Source organism: Haplochromis burtoni, unplaced genomic scaffold (genome assembly GCF_018398535.1).
Source record: "Haplochromis burtoni strain Fernald_Lab_line unplaced genomic scaffold, NCSU_Asbu1 Contig_133, whole genome shotgun sequence".
Lineage (NCBI taxonomy): Eukaryota > Metazoa > Chordata > Actinopteri > Cichliformes > Cichlidae > Haplochromis > Haplochromis burtoni.
Genome location: NW_024582494.1, coordinates 1459502 through 1483120, shown reverse-complemented (window position 1 = coordinate 1483120; position 23619 = coordinate 1459502). Strand labels below are relative to the sequence as shown.

The 23619-nt window shown below is 47.2% G+C and overlaps 2 protein-coding genes across 5 annotated transcripts in view; one reads left to right on the top strand and one right to left on the bottom strand.

The window, feature by feature from the left end:
• The first annotated feature begins 114 nt into the window (after window positions 1–114).
• On the top strand, window positions 115–18234 carry si:dkey-96f10.1 (6-phosphofructo-2-kinase/fructose-2,6-bisphosphatase). Of its 4 annotated transcripts, XM_042224250.1 has the most exons (16): window positions 115–460; window positions 5395–5551; window positions 5949–6151; window positions 8302–8427; window positions 10710–10806; window positions 11604–11670; window positions 11851–11925; window positions 12011–12067; window positions 12371–12492; window positions 14089–14296; window positions 14381–14527; window positions 14614–14718; window positions 14968–15097; window positions 15382–15444; window positions 15624–15688; window positions 15930–18234. In XM_042224250.1, the coding sequence occupies exons 1-16, from the start codon at window positions 376–378 to the stop codon at window positions 15987–15989; spliced, it is 1767 nt and encodes a 588-aa protein (XP_042080184.1). In that variant the 5' UTR covers window positions 115–375; the 3' UTR covers window positions 15990–18234. The 4 variants fall into 4 exon arrangements, with proteins under 4 accessions (XP_042080184.1, XP_014191854.1, XP_014191855.1 ...); XM_042224251.1 differs by lacking the exons at window positions 115–460; window positions 5395–5551 and adding an exon at window positions 5678–5696 and having other exon boundaries at window positions 6005–6151; XM_014336368.2 differs by lacking the exons at window positions 5395–5551; window positions 5949–6151.
• The window catches only part of ndnl2 (necdin-like 2), a 16369-nt gene continuing 10892 nt past the window's right edge, over window positions 18143–23619 (bottom strand). Inside the window, exons 2-11 of the mRNA XM_005930902.3 lie at window positions 23028–23088; window positions 21372–21491; window positions 21219–21282; window positions 20823–20902; window positions 20646–20740; window positions 20252–20331; window positions 20119–20161; window positions 19968–20030; window positions 18591–18705; window positions 18143–18509 (exon numbers count right to left, since the gene is read on the bottom strand). Of these exons, the coding sequence (XP_005930964.1) occupies window positions 18408–18509; window positions 18591–18705; window positions 19968–20030; window positions 20119–20161; window positions 20252–20331; window positions 20646–20740; window positions 20823–20902; window positions 21219–21282; window positions 21372–21491; window positions 23028–23075 (810 nt within the window). The 5' untranslated portion in view covers window positions 23076–23088 and the 3' untranslated portion in view covers window positions 18143–18407. The remainder of the gene's footprint in view (window positions 18510–18590; window positions 18706–19967; window positions 20031–20118; window positions 20162–20251; window positions 20332–20645; window positions 20741–20822; window positions 20903–21218; window positions 21283–21371; window positions 21492–23027; window positions 23089–23619) is intronic.

Here is a 23619-nt window from a genome sequence, read left to right as displayed (position 1 = left end):
AACAGTGTCGGGGGGCCCCTTTAAGACTCTGTGACAGGATGACGGCAACGAGGTGAGAGTAGAGCGCGCGCAGCATCACGACGATCCCCACAGGAAGGACAAAGAGGAGGAGGAGGCGTGCCACACGATGGGCGCGTCATTAACGCACGGGCTCGTGCTGATGTTTACGATGACAGAGGCGTGAGACGTTAAACCTGCAGGACTAGTTAGTCTGTGACAACGAGGACCGGCCTCTCCGCTCCGCCCAGCACCGCCTGGCTGGCTCCACGCTGCCTGAGCGGGCAGAGACACGCACCGTGGCTGCATGCAGCAGGCACGGAGTCATAACACACAAACAGATATTGCGACGCGGTGAGCCACGAGCAGATCTGCGGGATGATGAACGGAGAGCGGATCGCAGCAGCCGGAGGAGACACGCCGGGGACCGCGGGGAGGACGCTCCGGTTCCAACGGCCGCACGGTGAGTGACGGGCACGCGGGCACGCGCACTGCGCATGACCGGGATGTAAGAATAGCACCCTGGTTATGTAATAAAACAAACAAACACACACACACACACACACTTCCTCTTATTTCATTCATTCCCGCAACACACTGTGTGCGCGTCACCGTGACGCAAACTGTGGATAATGTCATTGATTAGCGGGCAGAGGGCGTGATCATCATCATCATCATCATCATCATCATCAGGAATACTGTTAAAGCCAATCAGCGTGCGCGCACACACACATTATATAAGGACTGCGATATATCGGGCCTGCTGTGAGCGCGCATACATGTCACAGCGCGCGGTCTTTGAGCTGCTGTCAGGCATGTGCTGGGTGGTGCTGCTGGTTTGATAAGACACGGCCCGCGTGGGGAATGGAGTCCAGGGAGCAAAGCGCGCACCCCATGCGACGGCGGCGCGTGCGGTGTGAGAGCACAGGTGAGGTTTGTTTCCCTCATTCAGAGAAACGCACCGCTGACCTCCCCCAGGTCGCACACGTGACTCATTTTTGGTGAAAACACCTGAAGTCTGGCTCGATGGTCACGTGAAGTGAGAGCCAATGCAGGGCCGGATCCGCTGTCTGAGAGGCCCTGGGCAGAAATCCGAGAGTGGGCACCTTTTAATACTGGAGGAGTGGACGACTTTGAGCCTGCGGGGTGGGGAGCGCGTGCTCACACGGCCACTTTTATTTTTATAAAAACGCAGCCTGACCAGCAGCAGGTCCTGTCTTTGGACTCTTATCAATGTGTAAGCGAGGGATGTTCTGCAGTGTGGTGGCGTGGCTACAGCTCACTGCATGGTCAGCATGTCTGGGACTTAATCGCCACCGTGTCAGTGCTGGGTTTCACTCCTGTGATAAGAAGCAAATATGTAGTTGAGAGCAGGATCATCTGCAGTACGTCGTGCGGTCAGGCCTGACGAAAGGTGACTGATGGTGACTTCAGTTAATGACAACAAAGTTCACGTCCCGGCTCGGCTGCAGGGAGGTCTTTCCACTCTGAGGTCTGTTTGGTCAGCCTGTGGCAGCTCGTGTGTGACTGGCGCTCTGTGATGGTTTCTTTCGTGTTGACATGATTCAATCTCGCTCCGAGCCGTCTGTGACGTGTGCAGCGCTTTTAAAAGACGTGTTTATGTTGAGCTGAGTATAGCAGTGAATGCTTGGCTGCTTTGCTCTGTCGTGGCTGTAACTTGGGTGGGTTTCTTTTTTAAACTAATAAATGTGACTTTTGTCCACTCCGAGCTGATAAAATTCCCGAAGGCATTTTTGGTCAGTTTTCAGTCCTGACTAAAAACACAGACACACTGCATGCCTTTCACACAGCTTCCTTTCATGAAGGAAGGAAGAGGCATGAAGACAAGTGCTTCACTGGTTTTTACTGAAATCTGACTTGTGGATGGATTCAGTTTGTGTCCATGTCAGTCATTTAGAAATAATCAGGCGGAGGATCTTTGCCGTGTTTGGTGTAAACCACTAAACTACAGAGCCACTAAAATATAAATGAGGTACTCAGGCCTCAAAATAAACTTTAAGTTGGCAGAAGAAACGTAGCCGTTTGCTTCATTAGTCTTTTTTTAAACCTCGGTGACTGAAAACTGATGACCTCTGACCTCAGATTCTTTGGTTTTTAGTGTTCGGCTCACTGTTGAAGAAAGCTGTGACGTGGGAACAGAAGCATGACTTCGTAGGAAATGTTCTTGCTCAACTTCAACTTCTCTGAGCTGTTGATGACTTGAGCAGATGTGCATTTCACATGTGACCCAGCTCCTGTTTGCTCACTGGGAGCTTCAGCAGAGTAAACAGCAGCTGCTTAAGTTTACTGACTGATCTGTGTTTATATGTTCTGTCAGTACTACACATCATTAATATTTTAACTTCTGTGTAGAAGCTAAAGTCAGACCCAAACCACTAAAATGTTTTCCCTTTATTTAACTCTCATTTATTTGTCCCCAAAATTCAAATAAAAGTGAGTGATCCATCCACGGATCCATGTTTTCGTGACCGTGGGAAGTTCGAGTACCCGCCGAGAACCCACGCAGGCAACAACACGTAAACTGCACACAGAACGACTCCAGCTGGCCACTGGTGCAGTGGTGCAGTGGTTAGCGCCGCTGGCTCACAGCGAAAAGGTTGTGAGTCCAGTTTCAGTTCTGTACAAAGCTGTGTGGCTGCTGCAGCGTGCAAACAAGGACGGTAACAGGATGTAGTGTGACGGGTGTTTAATCTGAAGATGCTCGCCTTGAGCTGTGTGCAAAGGTCCACGTGTTGGTCTTACCTTAGATAAGCTTTCTGTTTGCGTTCTGGCTTTTATGTGTTTATGGCAGCATCACGCTGAGGAGACGAGTGGAAGCCTCTGTCTCCTCACTCCTCAGAACAGCGTGCCGTCCTGTCGGTGAGCCTGTAACGCCTGTTTGCTGCCGTCCTGTCATTTACTGCCATCTTGTGGCCACTGTTGGTTACTGTCTCTGAACCCTAGCTTTGACAAAAAAAATTGATGTCTCTAATAATGAAGTTTTTTGGGGGGGTGACAGTCATGTCAGGTAGACTCAGACCTGACCTGACTGAAGACCTCAGTTTCCCTTCTCACTTCCCTCTTAATCGCTCTCGCTCGCCCTCTTCTGGTGTAATGTCTGCTGAGCGCCGTTTTATGCACTTCCGGTAAAGCAACATGTAGACTTCAGCTGCATAAGTATTACAGCGTCCCTCCTCCTCTGTCTGTCTGCGTCACTCTGTGAGACAGAGCAGGACAGGACGAGCTAACTCGACTGTAAATAAGAGCCGTCTGCTGAAAGGAGATAAACTGAGATAACGAAGGGAAAACTTTTTTCAATGTTGCTTAACTTGCAAAGGAGTGACGTTCAGTACCGTGCAACAATCGTGAGCCAATTTCATTTCTCTGTATTCTGCTGGAAAATGGATGTAAGGATTTATTGAAGCATGTTCAAAAAGATGTGTGGGATTAAAACGTATCAGGCAAAAACGGATTTCTGTGAATGTAAAATGAATATTTTGGTATGATCGCCTTTATTTCTCTGAACTCTCTCAGACAGATTTCTGTCATTTAAGTGTCTCCAGTCATTTCTCTTCAGGCCTCTAGAAGGACGTTAGGAGCTCTTCTCAGACTGTTTCTGCTTTGTTTTGTTCTCCGTCAGGATGATCCCACACTGCTGTAGTAACGTTGAGGTGTGGACTCTGTGGAGCCCAGTCTGATGGCAGTGTTTCACTCTGTTTTCCTGCCCGGGTATATTTTTACTGCAGGTATTCTCCTACTCCCAGTCAGGTGCTTTGCAGATGGCTTTAAATGGCTGCTGCATTTAGAAGTTTTAGCGAACACCACTCGCTCCACTGCAGCCTGAACCACGACAGAGCCTCCACCGTGTTTCACAGACGTCTGCAGGCTCTCACCAAAAATGTAACTTGGCACACGTCGGCCGAGGGCTGCACAATTACTTGTATTTGATGTTCCAGAATTAAATGAGCCATCAAAGCAAAGTCTAGCCAGGCGCTCCCTAAATAAGCAGCCGACCACTCGTCTATATGAGCCAATCACAGCCTTTCCCTGCTCCATGCCTGGAGCAGTAACACGGAAAATGTATCTGTGTGTGGCACTGCAGACATGGTGTTTGGTAATACTTCATTTTTAAGGCAGCTGATGTTAAACATGAAGGCATCACATGCACAGAGTGCTGCAGAGTTGTGTCTGCAGCACAAACAACAACAACTTCTTCAGCCAGCTGAGGGACTCCATCAGCAAAGACTCCATCAGCAAAGACTCCATTAACATAATTAATGCATTAAAGCCAACGCTGCAGTGCAGCTCAGACGTGCTGAGGTCACCAGAGTCTTTTACAGCAATGCAGAGATTTGTTTACAGTGTAACACACATTTTGTTAATCGTGACAAATAGTTGTGGTCTCAGTGTTGATCACAATGATGGCGATTATCAGTTAAGCTGTAACTGTGCAGCCCTACCTCAGCCTCTCCTCTGGGGTTTGTCCTCCATTCTCCGGTTTCTTCATTTATTTATTTAATTTTTTAACGACACACTGAACACTTTGCTTAGATATGCTAAGATTTTATCCAATAGCTCTTTGGAAATTCATTCATTGGTGCAAAAATACTGTTTTATGCATGTCAAACGGTGTAGTCTTTGGCATGTTTTGTGACACATGAGTAGTAGTAAAGTGTCTGGAGTTGGGTTCATTGAATGATTCATTGGTCAGCAGTTAAAACATTCCTCTGAAAATGGTCAGGTACAAGGAGTGGACTGAAAATGGGAGAGAACAAAACAGGTTTGGCTCCTTGGAAGCAAAATCGTCTTGATTTTGCTACGTCTTGCAGCACTGTGGTCACGTGAAGGTGGATTAATGATCGTTAATTAATGCAGAGAGGTCAGGATGTCCAGGCACAGTCTGATCTGCTCGTTTCTTAAAGTGTTTTTGTTTGGTAGAAGCTGTTTTCCACACATGCAAAAACATGACTGCCTCTAATAATTACATTTAAAATGCATTTAATGAATTTGTGCAGTTTGGATTTTCTGCTCTTGTTCCTTTTTAATTACATTTAGGTGTGTGTGTGTGTGTGTGTGTGTGTGTGTGTGTGTGTGTGTGTGTGTGTGTGTGTGTGTGTGTGTGTGTGTGTGGTTATCTCAGGACTGGATTTAAATACAACAAACAAGTCAGTCACCACCCACATGGTTGATATTAATGAAGGCCTAGGTCATGTGACACACACACAGGCCTCGGCTGCTTTCATTCGGTGTCAGCTGATAGAATCACAATAGAGCCGCTCAGCATGGTTGTTACCCGTTTGTCACGTTACACCACTTCCTGTGTGCCGGGACAAAGGTTACTGCAGCACATGGTGATTGGTGGATGACCTCATCGTAGTGTCTTTTACTGACTGACAGGCCAGCCGACCAATCAGAGGCACCGCATCCTCTGCCGCAAACCAAACAGGTGTGCTGCTGAAGCTCCTCCCACTCTGATGTGGTGTGAGAAAGTTCAAAATCTGAACACAGCTGGGAGAGCACCTTTATCCCGTCCTCCTGTTCACACACAGACACACACACAGCGTAGATCATAAGAGAGGTTCACACACACAGACACACCACACAGAGCCAGATACAGACCAACACGAAGCAGCACACGCGGAACTCACAGATCACCACACAGACGCAGATACAGAGGAGAGGTTCACACACACAGACACACACACAGAGCGCAATACAGAGGAGAGGTTCACACACACAGACACACACACACAGCGCAGATCACAGCAGGAGAGGTTCACACACACACACACACACACAGCGAGATACAGAGGAGAGGTTCACACACACAGACACCACACAGAGCGCAGATACAGAGAAGAGCACACCACAGACACACACAACAAACACAGATACAGAGGAGAGGTTCACACACACAGACACACACACACAGCGCAGATACAGAGAAGGTTCACACACACAGACACACACACAAGCGCAGATACAGAGGAGAGGTTCACACACACAGACACACACAGCGCATATACAGAGGAGAGGTTCACACACACAGACACACACCTGGCTGTTGAAGCCATGTCGCAAACACTCACTCAGAATCCTCTGGAGAAGACCTGGGGTCCATGGATGCAGAGCAGGCTGAACAGACGGCGAGGCTGTAAGTACACAAGCGCACACATGCAGCACATGTGTGTGTGCACACACACACACACGGTTTGCACTGTGATGCCTTATTTTGCTTTGACATGCTGATACTTGTGCGTTTTCTTCTGAACAGCTTGTGTGGATTCACCAGGTGTGTGTGTCTGTGTGTGTCTGTCTGTGTGTGTGTGTGTCCTGACGGCCATTCACCCTAAAGGGTCGCTGTGTGATTGCGTGCGGTCAGACAGGCTCAGACTCAACAATAACACGACAAATGTGCATTTTTTAAAGAATTTTGTAAAGTACAAAGTGAAACTAAACATCTAAAGAATCACAATAACAAAATATTTTGAAGAAAGAGTTACAAAGTATGAAAACTAGGCTGTTGGTGGACAAGTGTGTGTGTGGCGAGGCTCAGCCTGCCCGAGCGGGCGTTTTGCCCGCCCAATCAAACGTCAGGACCGCACGTTTCTGTTTAACCGGCAGCGCAGAAAAAACACCAGAATCATTTCTAGCTTATGATTGGGTGGCAATTTTCCGATCTTCACCCCCCGACTGAAGGAAAAAATTCCCACCACACAGTTATAACCTTATCAGTGCAGGAGTGTCTGACTCTGACCTCAGAGCAAGGCAGCAGAGCGGCCGTGGAGCTGCTGATTCTCTGCTGTAAAGTCCGCATTTCTGCTGCTGATGTGACGTCTGTATATATCTGAGTGCATGCAGAGGGTTGTTGAAAGTAAGATCCCACACGGAGCAGCTGTCAGAAGAAACAAACGAATGTCAGGTTCCTCTCAGATCTTCCCTGAAGCTTTCACTCAGACGTGTTAACATTTTGCAGCTTTGTAAGCATTGAACGGGCAGCCTAACAACGAGGGGGGGCGACAGCAGCAGGCAAACACCTGAAGAGGAAACTCACCGTTCCTCACCACACATGAACAACCAGTGCTCACTGCTGCTTTCTGAGTGCTAAAGTTTTTATTTGGATCCTTTACCAAAGTAAAAGCACAAGAATACGTGTGACATTTCCCTGTGACTGCTTCGTCTGTGCAGTCGGAGTGTCTGCAGCCTGCGGTTGGAGCTGTGGAGATGTCACAAGATGGGTCTGAGTGGTTTTAGGGTGATTTATGGTCTTAACTCCACATCAATCAGTAATCAGGTGTGATGTATTTATGTACAACAGACACACAAACACAGCGTGCTTTACAAAAGCCAACGACAGCAAGAAATGAGATCAGTGCTGATGTGGGAAAAGGAAAAACACAGTAAATGAGAAGAAAACGTATTTCAAAGAACAGCAGTAAACTTCACTGACTTCAGCTGCACTTCCTACTTAAACTACAGTAAAGTGCAGAAAGGTTGGGAAACAAACAGATGAAACTGAAGCGATGAAGAAGAGAGAAGCTGGCCATGAGCTTAAAATCACCTCCTTTCTGTACGGCGAACGTGTGTCTGTGGGAGGAAAGATTACAGCCTGTGACTCTGAAAAATGACTCGCGGTCAGACGGTGTTCCTTCTTATCACCAAAATAACATTTAGTCCAGCTCGAACCCTCCGTGGCACACTTGTACTGACGTCAGCGAAGGAAAGCTGTGCAGTCAGACATTGTTTACGAGATGAGGGAACATGGTTGTGTTGTTGCTGCCTCTCCTTCACAGCCAGGCTTCAGCTCCTTCCACTTAACCTTCTCACATCCGTTTAACATTTAGATCAGGATCGTATGGAGGACCAAGGCTTCAAAGAAATGAACGAAATAAAAAGGAAGAAGTTCTAATGTCTTTGACACATTTTTACACAAAAAACAGAAATGAATTTATAAACATTTACTTAAATGTATTTATTTATTAAGAGAACACCCAACAACCATATGTCCCCTTTAAACAAGCACTTTGGCGACAGCAGAAAGGAAAAACTCCCTTTGAACAGGAAGAAACCTCCGACAGGCTCAGGGAGGGGCGGAGCCATCTGTAGAGATGCTAGCATTGTAATGTAGTAGCTGGAGTATTTTGCAGGCTTGTGTCAGTATTTATAAGACTGATGTGTTTGAAATGTTCGTCAGACTTCAGATGGTAAAACTTTTACGGCTTCTTTGAGACGTCGGTGTGTTTTCCTCCTCGGACACCTCCGCTGGTCACCTGTAGTCACCGTCTTTGTGTTTGTGCGTTTCAGCCTCGGTGCCCCAGTTCACCAACTCCCCGACCATGATCGTGATGGTGGGCCTCCCGGCACGAGGGAAAACCTACATCTCCACGAAGCTCACCAGGTACCTGAACTGGATCGGCGTCAAAACCAAAGGTATCGGCTGCCAGCGCAGGGCTAAACTGACACACCAGGCCGTCGTCACACAGATGGAAACGCATCTGTTAGTGTGAGCTGTAACGCAGCTCGTGTTCACAGGTGCTGTTTGATGCAGCTTGGAGTGATATGTTTTTTTTTTTTTTTTTTTTTTTTTGTGTCCCGTTTGGATCTTTAGCATCAGAATTGTTGTCTTAAGGCCAAGAAAGATGCCAAGCGGATTTATTTTACCAAGTGGATCATCATGGCCTTGCCATATTGGTCCATTTGATTGACCTTTATTATAATTATGAATTTATTTTATTTTCAGTTGCTACAAACGGGACAGACATGACTGGGGGATAGGACAGGGAGAGAGAATGAAAGAAAGAGAGGGAGAGAAAGAAAACCAGAGGGGAGAAGAGACGGTGAGAAGGGGGGGAAGAAAGAAAAAACAAACAAACAAAAAAAACAAAACACCTGGGTCACCTGTATGGAGAAAAAAACAGAAGAGAAAGCAAACAACAAAGAGCAACATAATAAAAAAAACGGCACCATCACAATAAACTAGCTAGCAGTAGATATCAGTAGATACTAAATAATAAACGATATTGTGCAGCACGCAAGATAGACAGCGCACAATGTGCTTTGAGGCAGCAGCCAAGAAAGCTGTAGTCCGCGTCTGTGAATACCCGTGTGTACACCTGTGTGCATACCTGTGTGGATCAGCATGCTTGCATTCCAAAGGTTTCTCCATGTAACGATCTGCTAGGGAGTGTGGGGGGGCCACAGCCCCGTCCTCCAGGGTATGAAGCAGGTATGGAGGAGATCAAAACTCCAGACATCCAGAGGCCCCCAGAACACAAGAGACCAAGGAAGACCAACAGAGGGGCAGCCGCGCCACTGTCCCAGAAAGAGCTGAGGAGAGTCCCAGATGAGGGCTCACTCCAAGGCCCTGCATGTGTGGGTGGTTGTGGTGGAGCGGGAAGAGGGAGGCAGCTGGAGATGGGGAGGGAAGGAAGGGAGGGGCAGGTGACCCCTCCCTGGGGCCAGCTCCCCCGCTGACCCCAGTAGGCACCCCATACTCCGCGACCCGCCAGGGAAAGGGGGCCCAGGCCCATCCAGACCGGGGCCCAGCGCAGCAGCGCCCCCCGGCCCCACAGAGCCCGGGACAGTCCACCCAACCCCACCACAGAGAAAAGCTTGGAGTGATTTCTGTAAACCTTCACACAGACTCTGACTAAGCAGCAGAGTAATAACGTTTCTCAGGTCAAAGCTTTGTGGATAAACAGGCAGGTTACAGAGATGCGGATGAGAGCAAAGGAACTGTTTGGCCGCGGCGTTTCTGGCTGTCCGGACTTTATTTGGTCTGCTGTGTGTTGCCAAAACACTTCCAGGGCACTGAGGCCTCCTCAGGACTCTGAAGGTGCTCTGCGGTATTTGACACCAACATGTTGGCAGCACATCCTTCAGAGGATCCTAACACTGTCAGATTTCAAGGATCTAAAAAGTTCATTCCAGTCAGCATGGCTCTGATGAGTCTGTTGATGACATTTAAATGATAGTAAGGAGATTTCCATCCTCGGTCATAACAGCTGTAAGCTGTGCACATACTTTCTTCTTCATCAGTGCAAAAATCTGTTATTCTCCACACGAGTTTTCCATCTGCTCTTCTGTTCACAGTGAAGCTGTACGGTTTTATGGAGCAGAGCTTGTGTTTAGAGACCGAAGCAGAAGTTTTAACATGGGAGTCTATGCAGGGTGGGCAACTCCAGGCCTCGAGGGCCGGTGCCCTGCAGGTTTTAGATCCCACCCGGGGTCAACACACCCGAATCACATGATTAGTTCATTCCCAGACCTCTGGAGAACTTCAGGACATGTTGAGGAGGTCATTTAGCCATTTGAATCAGCTGTGCTGGATCAAGGACGCATCTAAACCCTGCAGGACACCGGCCCTCGAGGCCTGGAGTTGCCAGCCCGGGTTTATGGGGACGGACTGACTGCTGGAGCTTCTGCTGGATGTTAGAGGAACTGCAGTTTGGTCTTTTTCAGCCGTCTGAAAGCATCGTGGGTTAGAACGTGTGCTGCTGTCAGCCACAGTCACTGCTCCTTGTTTGTGTTGTTATAATCCTTCACGGCTCGTTCTCCTAACCTGTGATGGTCACTGCTAAAAGCCAGCAGATGGCATCCTCATTAGCATGTTTAGCTGTAAGTTTAGTCTCACCTCTAATCTCTGAGCGTTGTTAGCTCATTGCTACAGACCCTGTCACTGTGTCAGCAGGATTGTGTTCTCTGTGTTCCAGTGTTTAATGTGGGGCAGTACCGCAGACAGGCCACCTGCTCCTACAACAGCTACCAGTTCTTCAGACCCGACAACGAGGAGGCCATGAAGATCCGCAAGTACGAACCCTCAGCTGCACGTGTGCCACACCTCAGCATTAAGGCGTTAGTGTGTGAGGCTGTGTTTATGAAACCCACAGCATGTTGCTTCAGAGGAGCCAGACTACGTCGTCATTTTTAAAGTGCTCGTGAGCAATACGAGTCCAACTCTCTGAAGGTCTTTAAAAGTTACTGTTTGGACATTTGCTGCTTTTTCTCCCGTTTTCAGTCCAGTTCTTGTACCTGAGCTGTGAGTCGTTTAGGCATAAAGACTGAAAGTGACCGTATCAGAAATTCATTTTCAAGCTTGTTAGAATCGTTCACACTTTGTTTTTAGACTTTTGTTGAGTCATAAACTGGCCTTAAATAATCTGTGACACAAAGTGAGATGGGAGCTGGAGCAGTTCACTGCAGAGCTCACCGTCCATGATCTCGGCCCCTCAGCCCCTTCTTCAGTCGGTCGCACTGACCTGTAACTCTCCACAGTGCTGCTCACCTTCCATCACGCTCCAAGATGAAAACGTGGAAACAAAAACATCCATTTGATGTCCTGCAGATAAGATGAGCTTTTGTAGCGCTCACAGTGGTCAGACCGCAGCAGTATTTAACAGACTTTAAACACTCACAGCTGTCCAGCTGTTCTTTGGCATAACTGAGGTGCATGAAACTCAACACATGTGCACATACGTGGAAATGCAGCATGAACGGCTGAAGCTGTTTCCTACTTTCCTACCAACGTGTAAAGATATGAGGGGTGAGTCCCGCCTGCTGACAGTGTCATACATCGTTAACGTGTCGGTTTCTGTGTCGGCACGCAGGGCCTGTGCCGTCGCTGCCCTCCAAGACGTGTGCGAGTACATCAGCAGGGAGCAGGGTCAGGTGGTGGTGAGTCAAAGTTTCCTCCAAACTGCTCAGCAGCACGTTTTTGTTTGTAGTGGACACACACACAATATTACAGTGACAAATCAGATCTCCCTAAAACGCAGTGAACACAAGTCATCACATCCTTGTGTGAGCAGCTGTTAAAGTCGGTCAGCGTGGTCTTATTGAGTTTGTCTCTTGAAGGTTTTTGATGCCACGAACACCACCCAGGACCGCAGAGAGGTCATCCTGAACTTTGCCAAAGAAAACGGCTACAAGGTCAACTTTCTTTCTTTCTCTTTATTAAAAATAGAAATGTGTTCGTCAAACCTCTGTGACAGCTTTTGTTTCCCTTCCTGTTCAGGTTTTCTTTGTGGAGTCGATATGTGACGACCCCGACATCATCGCTGAGAATATTAAAGTAAGTGAGCCGAGGCGAGTCGCTGCTCGGAGCCGGGATCCGGTGCGCTTTCAGTTTGTTTTTGTTGGAACGGGCTGAACCGAGCTCGCTGTGCCAGCCCGCGGGTGTCTTGGCAGGACCTGGACTGGTTTTTGTTCCACAACAAAAGCGTGGAGAAACCCTTCCTGCAGCTTCTCCGTCCTTTTCTCTTTTCTCTTCAGTTTGGCTCGTTTCAGACTTCATGTTGTGCGTGCAGCTCACGTCTCTCTCAGCATGTGCCCTGCTTTAGTCGTGACTTTTCCCACTCTCTCTGCCTGAAAACAGCAAGTGAAGCTGAGCAGCCCGGACTACGCCGACTGTGACAAAGAGGAGGCCGTGGCCGACTTCCTGAAGAGGATCGAATGTTATAAGATGACCTACGTCCCCCTCGATGACACCAAGGACAGGTGACTGCCCCTGCTGTGGAAAATCCACACCTCGTGGTTCACTGTTAGCGTGGAGGCAGATCAGCCACACTCTCTGTTCATGCTAAACTCATAAAATAACCTTACACAGAGAATTTGGAATTAAACTCCATCATCATCATCACATCAATCACTCTGCACAGTCGATGTTGGTTTGAGTTGATGCCTCTGAAGCCCATTAACCCTTTAGAGCCGGTCGGAGCGGGCACGCTCCGTTTTGCGTAACTATTTTTAAATCCCGGCAGCTCTGCAACAACGTGAGCTAGCGCAATAATTTTTTTTGCATATGAAACCGGAGGAGTTGTACTTACATCTGATGCCATCAGCTTGTCCTCGGTCACAGTTTCCTTCCACATATAGCTTTGCAAAAACTGCATAAAAAGCGCTTGCAGCAACAAAAACATAATATTCCAGAAACACGCTTTGCCGATCCAATCAGCTGATTGTAACACTTCCTACGTCCATCAGTGTGAACTATCGCATGTCCGCCATGACCTGCCCGAAACCGGAAGTGGCGTCATTTTGTGGAAATGTAGTTGTTTTTTTTTTGTTTTTTTTTAAGCCATCAGGGCCTCATGGCCTATACTGGTGTTTTTAAAAGTTATCTTTGACTTTATGACTTTCTGTGTGGTTTCTGGGATGCTGAGGACTCATATTGCACAGCTGGAAATATTTTATTTTGATGCACATGCTGTTATTTTGTAAATTTGCATTATAATATATTTTTTCGTTTTTCCTGCAGTATATGAAAATTGGTGTATCTCAAAAATAAAACTATGAAGACACTTAAAATTTCCTTTGGTGGGAAACTAGTTTGTGCAACATTTTGTATTTACAGTTTTGAGGGATAAGCCTCTTAAATGTCTCTAACTAGAAATATATGTTAAAAAAACAAAAACGATTTTAAATATTTTTGTAGTTTATTGCACTTTTTTGCAACTTATGTAATGACTATGCACTTAATGCAGACATATTATTAAAATTTGGGCTGTAATGGTTGTATTGATGTATAGCAACTTGAAATGCTCCCAAAAATGGCTCCACAGCAGGTAAAAATATAATATAAGCTCTGGCGGACTTGGTTCTATGGTAGGTCTGAAAGGGTTAAATATGACAATATGTTTAAATTGTAATAAATTGTGGAGCGAGAGCTTTACGGACGTCCGTCTCAGCTGGTCTAGCGGTTGCACGAGCCAATAATACGGCAGGATTCCTCACATGACTGTGGCTCAGGAGGCTGAGCGGTTTGCCCACTAATGGGACCGTCTGTGGTTGAATCTTGGGTGAGATCCTGAAGTCGTCCCTGAGCATCCATCACACTGAGAAAAAACAAAATGCGTGTGCATTAAGTACAAATGTAACTAAGTACAAATATGATGGCAGAAGAAATGAACAACTTTAAAGAATGAAATCTTTATAGGAGCTTCACATTGATACATCGCTGCGTGACAGGTTGTTGGTCCTGCGTCTTCGGACCGGGCGATCTGTGTCTTTGTTACGTAAACGCACCGTTGTGTCCAGCAGAGGAAGTTAAAGAGGGCTGACGCTTTTGGGTCTCTTCTCCTCGTCTTTCTGCAGGAACTTGTCTTACATTAAAATCTTCAACGTGGGCAGCAGATACCTGGTGAACCGGGTCCAGGACCACATTCAGAGCCGGATCGTCTACTACCTCATGAACATCCACGTCACCCCGAGGTCCATCTACCTGTGTCGCCACGGTGAGAGCGAACTGAACCTCGTGGGTCGCATCGGAGGCGACTCTGGGCTTTCCTCTCGCGGGGCGAAGGTTCGTTTTTTGTTTTGTTTTTTTAAATGCACCTGTGATCTCGGGTCATGTTGTTGTCAGTGAGATTTTTCTCTTGGCCGTCAGTTTGCCAGCACTCTGGGCACCTACATGCGTGGGCAGTGCATCAGCGACCTGAAGGTGTGGACGAGCCACATGAAGAGGACCATCCAGACCGCAGAGGCTCTGGGAGTCCAGTACGAACAATGGAAAGCTCTCAACGAGATCGACGCCGTACGTAAAGAAACGGCTCGGCCGCTTCACGTAGATGATTTCTGCTCGTAGGAGACGAGTCTGACTTCCTGTGTGTTTCACTTCAGGGGGTTTGTGAGGAGATGACGTACGAGGAGATTCAGGAGCATTTCCCCGAGGAGTTCGCGCTGAGGGACCAAGACAAGTATCGCTACCGCTACCCTAAAGGAGAGGTGGGTGTGGACCCTGCGTACACCTGCTGGCCAGCAGGGGGCAGCTGCTCTGGCTGTGTAATAGGAGTCACTATGAGTTTAGGTCTCTGTTGCATGTTTTACTGAATAACACATTAAAGCGATTAAAAAAATAAATCTGGTCCCATTTTGAGTCAGATAATAAATCCGAGTGTTTGATGACAAGAGGAGCCTCGTTCAGCTTCACGCGTTGACAGCAAAGTGACTGATGTCTAACTGTGTGTGTCTCAGTCGTACGAGGACCTCGTTCAGCGTCTGGAGCCGGTCATCATGGAGCTGGAGAGGCAGGAGAACGTTCTAGTCATCTGTCACCAGGCAGTCATGAGGTGTCTGCTGGCCTACTTCCTGGACAAGAGTGCTAGTAAGTGGTTCTTCTGCAGTGGCTTTGCTGAGGCTTTGAGCCTTTACGCTCATGTTTGTGATCGAAAGGTGATTAAAACCAATGTTGTTTTGAATTATTCCCATAAATATCACCCTATGAACCCACCGCTGAGAGTACAGGATCACTTCTTATTTATCTTTCACAGGATTTTTTCGATAATGAAACAAATGAAGAAACGATGATAGATTCCCCGAGTTTATTTCTCTGTGGTTAGTGATGGCAGCAGGCATGCTGTGGATAAACAAACATTTCTCTGTGTTCAGACGAGCTGCCGTACCTGAAGTGTCCTCTGCACACGGTTCTGAAACTCACGCCAGTCGCTTACGGTCAGTCTCGCCTTCTTCTGCCTCTGACTTTAATGTCCTCCTCTGTTAGTATCATTAAAACAAGCTCTGCAGCGTAAACTAGCAAACACAAAGTAAGATGATGAAAGTTGTTTTTGAACAGCATGCTGGTGGAAGAAGTCACGACGTGCAATCACAGCGTCCGTCTGTTTTTCCCTCAGGTTGCAAAGTGGAATCCGTCTTCCTGAACATCGAGGCCGTCAACACGCACAGAGACAAGCCGGTGGTAAATATGAAATATGATTTTTCTTCTTTTAAACACAAACGGCTGAACACAAGTCGTAGCGTTAACGAAACCTGAGACTGACCGAGGTGCAGAGGAACCGCGCACACTCGGTGAACTAATGGTTTTAATAAATCACGCGTGTGTGCGCGTGTGTTTCGTACAGGTCAGTAAATGAACAGCCTGCATTGAGTCAAAGCGCTGCGACTCTGTGCATCAGACTCAGTTTGACTTTCTTTCCCAGAACGTCGACGTGGACCGAGACCCGGCCGAGGCCCTGGAGACGGTCCCTGAACACATCTAGAGGAGGCCGGCAGGGAGCTCGTTTTTATTCACTGGTGGAAGTGGCCTTTTATTGTTTTTTAATTTAAGTAATCTTAGAGATCATCGCTGTTGTGATTGTTGCTGTTGTGACAGTTTGAAGCTTCACAACACTGAAAATGAGACATTTCTCTGTGGTAGCCTCTTTCCGTTGTCGATGCACTTTATAACGCAGGACCGAGGCCGGATGAAGAAGAGGTCTCGTCTACTGTGGAAAAAACAAAGTAGTGCTGAACATGTGCCGGGGGGTCTGCGTTACCGTGTTCCCTCCTCGACTCTTCCTCACCTGTACCTGTGCTGTAACCAGTGTCAGTCTGAACCGTCATTGTAGGAAGTTAACTGTCCACACTGACATACCGAACACGTGGTGCTGGTTACCGTCAGCGAGTAGAGCGTTGTTACAGATCCTTAAAGGACAGGTTGATAGGATTGCTGAAAAAGTTTTTATTCCTGGCAGTAAAACCGTCATGTTTGCTCTGGTGGTAAATGTACCAACATTTCTATTCTGATCTAATCGACTTCTTAAAGCCACATTCACGCATTAAAGCCGGACTTCCACCATCTCGCCCGCGGGCCTTCTTCCAGGGCAGAAATAAAACTCTCCCTGAGTCGTGTGCTTGGCGCCTCGATGCTGATAAAACACCCAGAACATGCGCTCTAAAACAACAAGGAAACACTTGATGATCATCAGGGGGGAAAAAAAAAAGAGTTCAAGTCAAGACAGAAAGCAGTTTAAACACCTATAAAACTGGAACCCAGCTATCGCCACCTGGTGGCCTTCAGACAGAATGCAGGTAGATGCATCCATGTTTTTACCGTGTCTGCGCCCCGGGACTTCTGCGAGCCTCAGCTCTGATTACCTTCAGCCTGTTCAGAAACTGTGATGATAGTTTAGTGTTTTAATCTCTTTTTAAACGCCCGCGTTCATTTAAAAAAAAAAAAAAAAAAAACATGGAGGAAAACCATCCCTACCCGGATATCCACAGGCGACTGGAATATAACCTGAGGGGTCGTGATTGGATTCAGCAGGACTGGCTGACAGTGTTTGGATGAATGTGGTTTTAGTTTTCAGTATTATTCATTGTAAAAGATAAAATAGAAATGAGGCCTTCAAAGCACACGACCCATAATTCCTGCGTAAAACATGAGGGGACAGCTGGTCCTGTAACTGCCCGATACCTCAATGTGCCTCATAAACACAAAATCCATGACTGCTCTATGCACCCCACTCTTTAGTGGGGGAGGGAGGTCTGGTGCATCTTTTTTATTTTTTTCTGTGAAGTTACACTGACTGTTCGTGGTCCTGATGATGTGTCCGTCCGCTGTAGTCCTGCTCTTTGTCTCCTGGACTCGCTGATCCAGGATCACTGGTATCATGAATTCACCTACAGGCAGGTTGATGTTAGGAGGGCGAGTGGTTCATTACAGGCAGCGCAGACTGGTGTCGTACTAAAAGTCACTAAAGATCAATGAAAGCATCAGTTAGATGCTGGAATCAAAACGGCCACATCCTGTGGTCATTCGAGGGACTGCGTTTGTGGTTCCAAGCATCGGATTGCTGCTCGGATGAGACGCTAAAAACTGTGCTGCTGATGAACGCTGCAGAATTAATAAGCTTCATGATGATAGTGAAGCCAAACACCTGCGTAGGCTTCCTTTGCAAAAGGAGTCGCACCACCCGTGTTAACACCTTCAGGTGTTCTTAATAATAGTATACAGGATCAAATATACCTCAAAGCCTGCAGTTTAGGGATGTGCTCACCTGAGAAACTGTAGAAAAATTTTCCAGAGTAGGTAGCTCAGGGTTACCATGGTGATATGCTGTAGTTAGGTGAGCCAGGTTCATGATACCAGTAAACCTGGATAGCGAATAACACTCTTACTCAGATGTGATTGGAGGCCTCTGTGTGCTGGAGCATTATGTTCTGCGTTGTGCAGAATCACCCGGTGTAGCAATAGAAAATCAAACCACCTCAGGGGATCCTCATCTTCACAGTGTGAGTCAGTTTTACTGTGAGTGGTAGCAAACCTGCAGTGTTGAACAGTAATTCTGTGTTTAAACGAGACTCGTACAGTAACCCCGCCCCCGTGCCGCTGTGTCACCAGCAACCAGTCAAATCAATGCAATCACTGTTGTTGGATCAATTATAAAACTTTATTTTATAAACGTGAAAAAAACCCTGCTGTTACGTTAAAATCCAGGCAATAAAATCTAAATGGATACTGGACATTTGTGTTTTTTTTTTCTCATGTTTAAAACGAAGGCTCACACGGGTCCAACACGAGGCTCTAATGTAACCGGGATTCACACTGTAACACGACCAGTCCACAAAACGCTGCTGGTGCAGCTTCTCTTTCACACACGATAAATAAAAAGAAGGCAGGAGAAGCTGTCAGGTGGTTATCTCTGACTGCTGCTGCTGGTGGAGGCCTGGCTGGAGTTGGGGAGCGAGTGGGCCTGTCTGTACTGCTGAGTCCAGGTCTTAGGGTCCTGTTCATGAAGCTGAGATCAGACACAAAAAACCATCATTAGTGGCCACAGCTCCATCTGCAGGTGTAGGCGTGCTCTGCTCAGCAAACTTACTTCACCCATGAACTCCAGGATTTTGGCTTTCGACACCTCTGCGTCGGCGCGCTGACCCCAGCGAAACTCGTGCTCAATGGGCTCCGTGTGAGGGATCCGCACGTACTCCAGGTACCTACACGCACGCACGCACACACACACGCACGCACACAGGAATCAAACTGAGCATTAACAGAAAAGCTGTCAAGTAAATGAGTGTGGAAGTCGATATAAACTGAACGTGAGCAGCGAGCTGCTCTTCACATCTTATAGAATAAAACATGATCTTCCTATAAACTAAGGTCGGGCGAACTGAAACGTCGAGGCTGATCATCACATCTGGTTACAGAAGTGGAGGCCTCCCAACAGGACCTGCGATCGCCCGCCTGATTATTTATGAGCTGAAATATAAAACTGCAGATAAAATTTAAAGCAGTAAAGAGACTTTGGGGAAAACCCATCAGCCACATTATAAGTGCTGATGGGCCGTCCACCATCTGTGACAATAACAAATAAATTCAGCCGATAAATCTGTTCAGTCTCCAAATATCTATGAGTCTTAAATCCTTATCAGCCGGGTTCACTTACAGATGTTGTGCCTGCTTCCACTGACAGCTGTGGGTTTAACTTCAGGGTAAATGAAAATTTCACACTTTTTGATGAAAACCACTTAAAAAAAAACTCAACATCAACAGATCCTTTTAATCCAGACTGAGGAGTAATCACGTTAAATAATCATTATGAAACATCAGTGATGCTGCCAGCACGTCGCATGGAAGTCTTTCAGGTTGGAAAACATGAGTTACAATACAGCGAAAAACAACAGACGCTGAGGGAAAAAAGCCCTTTATGATCCACTGCAGCCTGTTTTTGTAGGAAAGCGATGCATCGTTCGAAAACAGACGCAGAAAAGTAACTGAAGACAAAATGTCAAAGAAATGCGAACCGAAACACAACACGTGGTTTTCTGACCGGTTTGGGAATGTTGGAGGAGCTGGTCCAGGCACGGTGCTGCGGTGCTCTGGCCTCCTGCGCCCTCCTGCTGCTCTGTGGTGTGGTATAAACCAGAGTCTACGGTCTGACAGACGCTGGCTCTGAACACACCAGTGCGCTACGACTACAGCGACCCTGCCGGGCTCGAACCCGCGACCTTCTGCTTACACGGCAGTGCCTTTAGAAGCCTGAGCCATCGTCAGACTGCAGGACGCAGGTACTTCACACCTGGCCTGTGCTTTCCAAGGTGGGGGAGGGGTTTACATGCTATCGGGTAATCAGATTACATCCAGTTCAGCACAGTAACTTGATCAGAACTTTAAACTGTCCTTGATCATTTGTGGCTGACCCCACAGTGACCTGGTTACCACGGTGACAGAGCCCATGACTCGGGTTGCTTCCTACCTTTGACGCACAAACTCGTCGGTGACCATCTTCCTCACGTCACCAAACTCCTCGTGCTTCTCTCTGCGCACAGCAAACAGAAACGTTTAAAGTCAGATTTGTGCCGATTCCTGACGGGCAGCTGGGCGCCGACTGAGGGGCGTGGCCTCACCCGGGGTCCACGCGCAGCTTCCTCAGAGTGTTCCAGATCAGATCTGTGCGACGAGGGAAGACAAACCTGTCAAACTTGTGTCCTTCCACAGATCAACTCGCCTTTGTTTTATTTAAGGAAGACTGACACTCACTCTCTCTGACGACACCGCCTTTCATGAAAATGACGCTGAGGATCGCTAACAGCAGACCCATCTTTGGATTGGAGGGGCTCCTACGTGCCACAGGAAACAGACACTTGTTACACAAATGCAGGTTTTCTGATGACGCACTGATGTTGGCTGTGTCAGAGTATAAAACACGCAGGTATTCAATAACTGAATCCTGCTGCTCGGCCTCAGCGTTTAACTGTTTAGGTTGTGATGTAACACATGATGTCACCACTAGATGGGGCTGCAGTCTCTGCCCAGTTTCTTAAAGCTTAAAGTTAAAGACCTCTCAGACTCCACACAGCGCACACAAACATTTGTACTGCTGATGTTTAGACGCTCGTTTCCCCGGTCTATGAATATATGCATGAATACTCACCTGACCGGCGAGGCTTTGTCAGGCGTCTCCAAATTATTGACCAATATGTACATTTTATTTTTAGGGTCGATTTCCACCAGTTTCAGGCCGAACACCTGGACAGAGCAGCAGAGGAGCGCCGCGCTGAGACAGTTTCACTTGCAAATCGAGACGCCGATCATCTCTGACTCTACAAACCTGGTCAAACGTCCGCGCCGCCCTCTTTAGGATCTCGGGGTAAATGTTTCGGTAATCCTTCACCACATGTTTCACCAGGTCTGAAACAGCACGGAGGAGACATTCTTTCATTACTGTGCTTTATACGTGTGTCTGGGACATCCACGGCTGCAAGCAAGGTTTTAAAACACCTCAGACTCACAACGTCGTCTTCAGAGCCCGACACGACACGCTGAGCACTTTTATTTTTTCAAACAAACTGAAGCAGCCTCTGTTTGCGTGGCACACTTCTGTTCCTTAGCACTCAATTTAACTGTTACCCCCGTTTGATTTCACAGTTGAGCTGATATAAACCTCAGAGGGCTTTTCAGTGGAACGCTGCCGTGTATTCAAACGCTCCCTGGCTGCTGTCTGTACCTGCTCGCCGTACAGGCATCTTCTTCTGGTCCTTCACCAGGAAGTACTGCACCACCTCAGCAGTCTGCAGACGGACGAGTGACAGAAAAAAGAAACTAAATACATTTTACTGATCATTAAGAATCAAACTCTGGATTTCTCCTGGTTCTGTACCTTTTGGTCGACCTGTGCAGGTGTGAGCTTCTCCAGCCCTCTCTGCACCTGTGACGTACTCGGCTGAGTGAAGGTCGCATCGTCATCCTCATCCTGAGCCACCAAGTTGCCGGTGTGTCTCTATGTGGGAAAAGTGTACATGGAGTCAGTATCTGTGAAACTCACTGACACCCTCAGATTCAGCTTATTTTTCTGTACGGCAACTTTGCCTTTTATCAGCTGGCTGTCTAAAAGCTCTGGGACAAGATGGAGACATGATAAGGTTCTTGCAGTAATCGCCAAACACACAGACCTCCAGAGGGTCAACACCAAAAACCATCAAGTCCAACCAATCAAAGCTATTAGGTTTCAAAGAGAAGCAGCAGCGTCAACGAGCTCCTGGGCTGCATGCTGCCCCAAACATCTGACTGCATCAGTCACTACGCTACGTTCACACTCCTTTCCTATGAAAGTTTGCTGCTCTGATTTCCCGGCAACCTCAGCGCAGTTTCTTTCAGCAGGTCGGCTCAGAGCCCACGCAACTTAAAAAAAGTCACTGGGAAGAGCGATCCAGCAGCCAAGACCAGTTCAGGATGGTTATGGTTGGTCTGAGCTTGCAGTTTGAACCCTCCGCAGGTCAAAGCTAATCTTGCCTTTGCTGCTCCGCTGAGGCCTCAGACTCGCAGCCCCTATATTGATGTGAAGAAATATAACTCAGTTTGACTCTTTCTGTTTGGGAGGTTTGTTTGTTGTTGAGTGAAATGTTAAAATAAGCTCTTTAAATGATTTATTATGAAGGTGACATGAGCAGAGAGCACAAACATGCTGAGGGATCGGCTGTGTTAGTTCAGCGAGTCACAAACTAATGTGAACACTTGTGTCTGTGTTTGTATTTTGTTACATATGACAAAGTGTGTCTGTCCAGGAAGAGGACAGGTGTGTTTGTTTGCTAGTTCAATAAAAGGCTTCGGTTAGTTTGCAGTTTTGTCTTGTTATACAATATTTTAAATAAAAAACAAACACTTTTGGAAATATTTGTGATTTCTTCTTGTTTGTTTTGTACTCTTTGAACACTACGGTGAGATGACAGTGCCAGCAGTGGCCCACAGCTGATTTACGTTTGAGACCCCTGACTTAGGCAAAGTGCCGATGACCCCGAGGTACCCCGCTGAAGATGTGGAAGGTTTCCCAATAAAGTGACCATTCAGACCACCTCACCGCCATCAGGGACCGGCCTGTTCGTCCAGCTGCTTCAGCGGTTTCTGCTCGTAGCACCTCTGATGTTTCTCAGCATGTGTTTAAGAAACCATGCAGAACATTTTCTCCAGTGAAGACAGAGCAAACATCCAGAGAGCTGGAGCTTGTTTCTGCCCCTCTGCATCACAGACATCAAATTACTGCACTTAATTCAAACTCTATATCCCATGATGCTGAAGCTCCTATCATTGGGACACGTGGAGTGGGTGTAATAATTATTTAACATATGCCCTCACAGTTGGAATCATTTGTCCTGCATGGGCTGCTTTTTTTTTTTCCAGCTGCTGTGGTTTGATCTGGACGTGATCTTGAGTTTATACAAAGGCGTTCACCACTTTACCCTAGCACCTCTCACTACTGTAACAGTGCAGACACTCGAAGTGAAAACAATTTCTTCTGTGGTGGAAACGAAGGACTTACTCTCTGAGAGGAGCTCTGTGTGCTGGACGGTCTTTTCCTCTGCGTCATGGCGACACACCGCCTGATAAAGGAGACAGGTAGGGTGAACAGATGTGCCTCTTTAGGTTGGACTGCACAGCATTTTTCTTCCTGGCCCCCTGCACCACATCTCGAATGGTTCTGCAGTACATGCACTTTTCTAAAGTCTGACTTTCACATACATGAAGGGGAGGCTGATTATTGTTATCTGATCAGCCTGTCACCAAAGGTCATTCTGTTTGCAGCTTTGCACAGCAGGAAATTATGGTGTGAGGTGATACATCGTGTGCATCATCGCTGGATTAAAAATGGTAAAATTGCCAGATGTGTCTGTACGGTGGCCCTGAGAGGCTAAACGGATTGTAACTTCAGAAAACACTTGCAAAAAGAAAACAAAACACAACGGAAATCGGGAAAAACACAATGGAAATGTTTCTGGGGAGACAATAACCCGACGGACCAGTTGCACGAACCAAAACATGCTAACAAGTGCGCTGGGAGACACTTCAAGGAAGTGGATGAGAGGTAAATGTGCTGTAATCATATGATTCTAATAATACTACAGATATCCCCC

Bases quoted from the DNA above. Each gene is read 5' to 3' on its own strand.
- si:dkey-96f10.1 (XM_042224250.1), top strand. From the start codon at position 376: ATGATGAACGGAGAGCGGATCGCAGCAGCCGGAGGAGACACGCCGGGG. The intron at 461-5,394 runs GTGAGTGACGGG...ACTGACTGACAG, and splicing joins CCGGTTCCAACGGCCGCACG to GCCAGCCGACCAATCAGAGG. The intron at 12,493-14,088 runs GTGACTGCCCCT...GTCTTTCTGCAG, and splicing joins CTCGATGACACCAAGGACAG to GAACTTGTCTTACATTAAAA.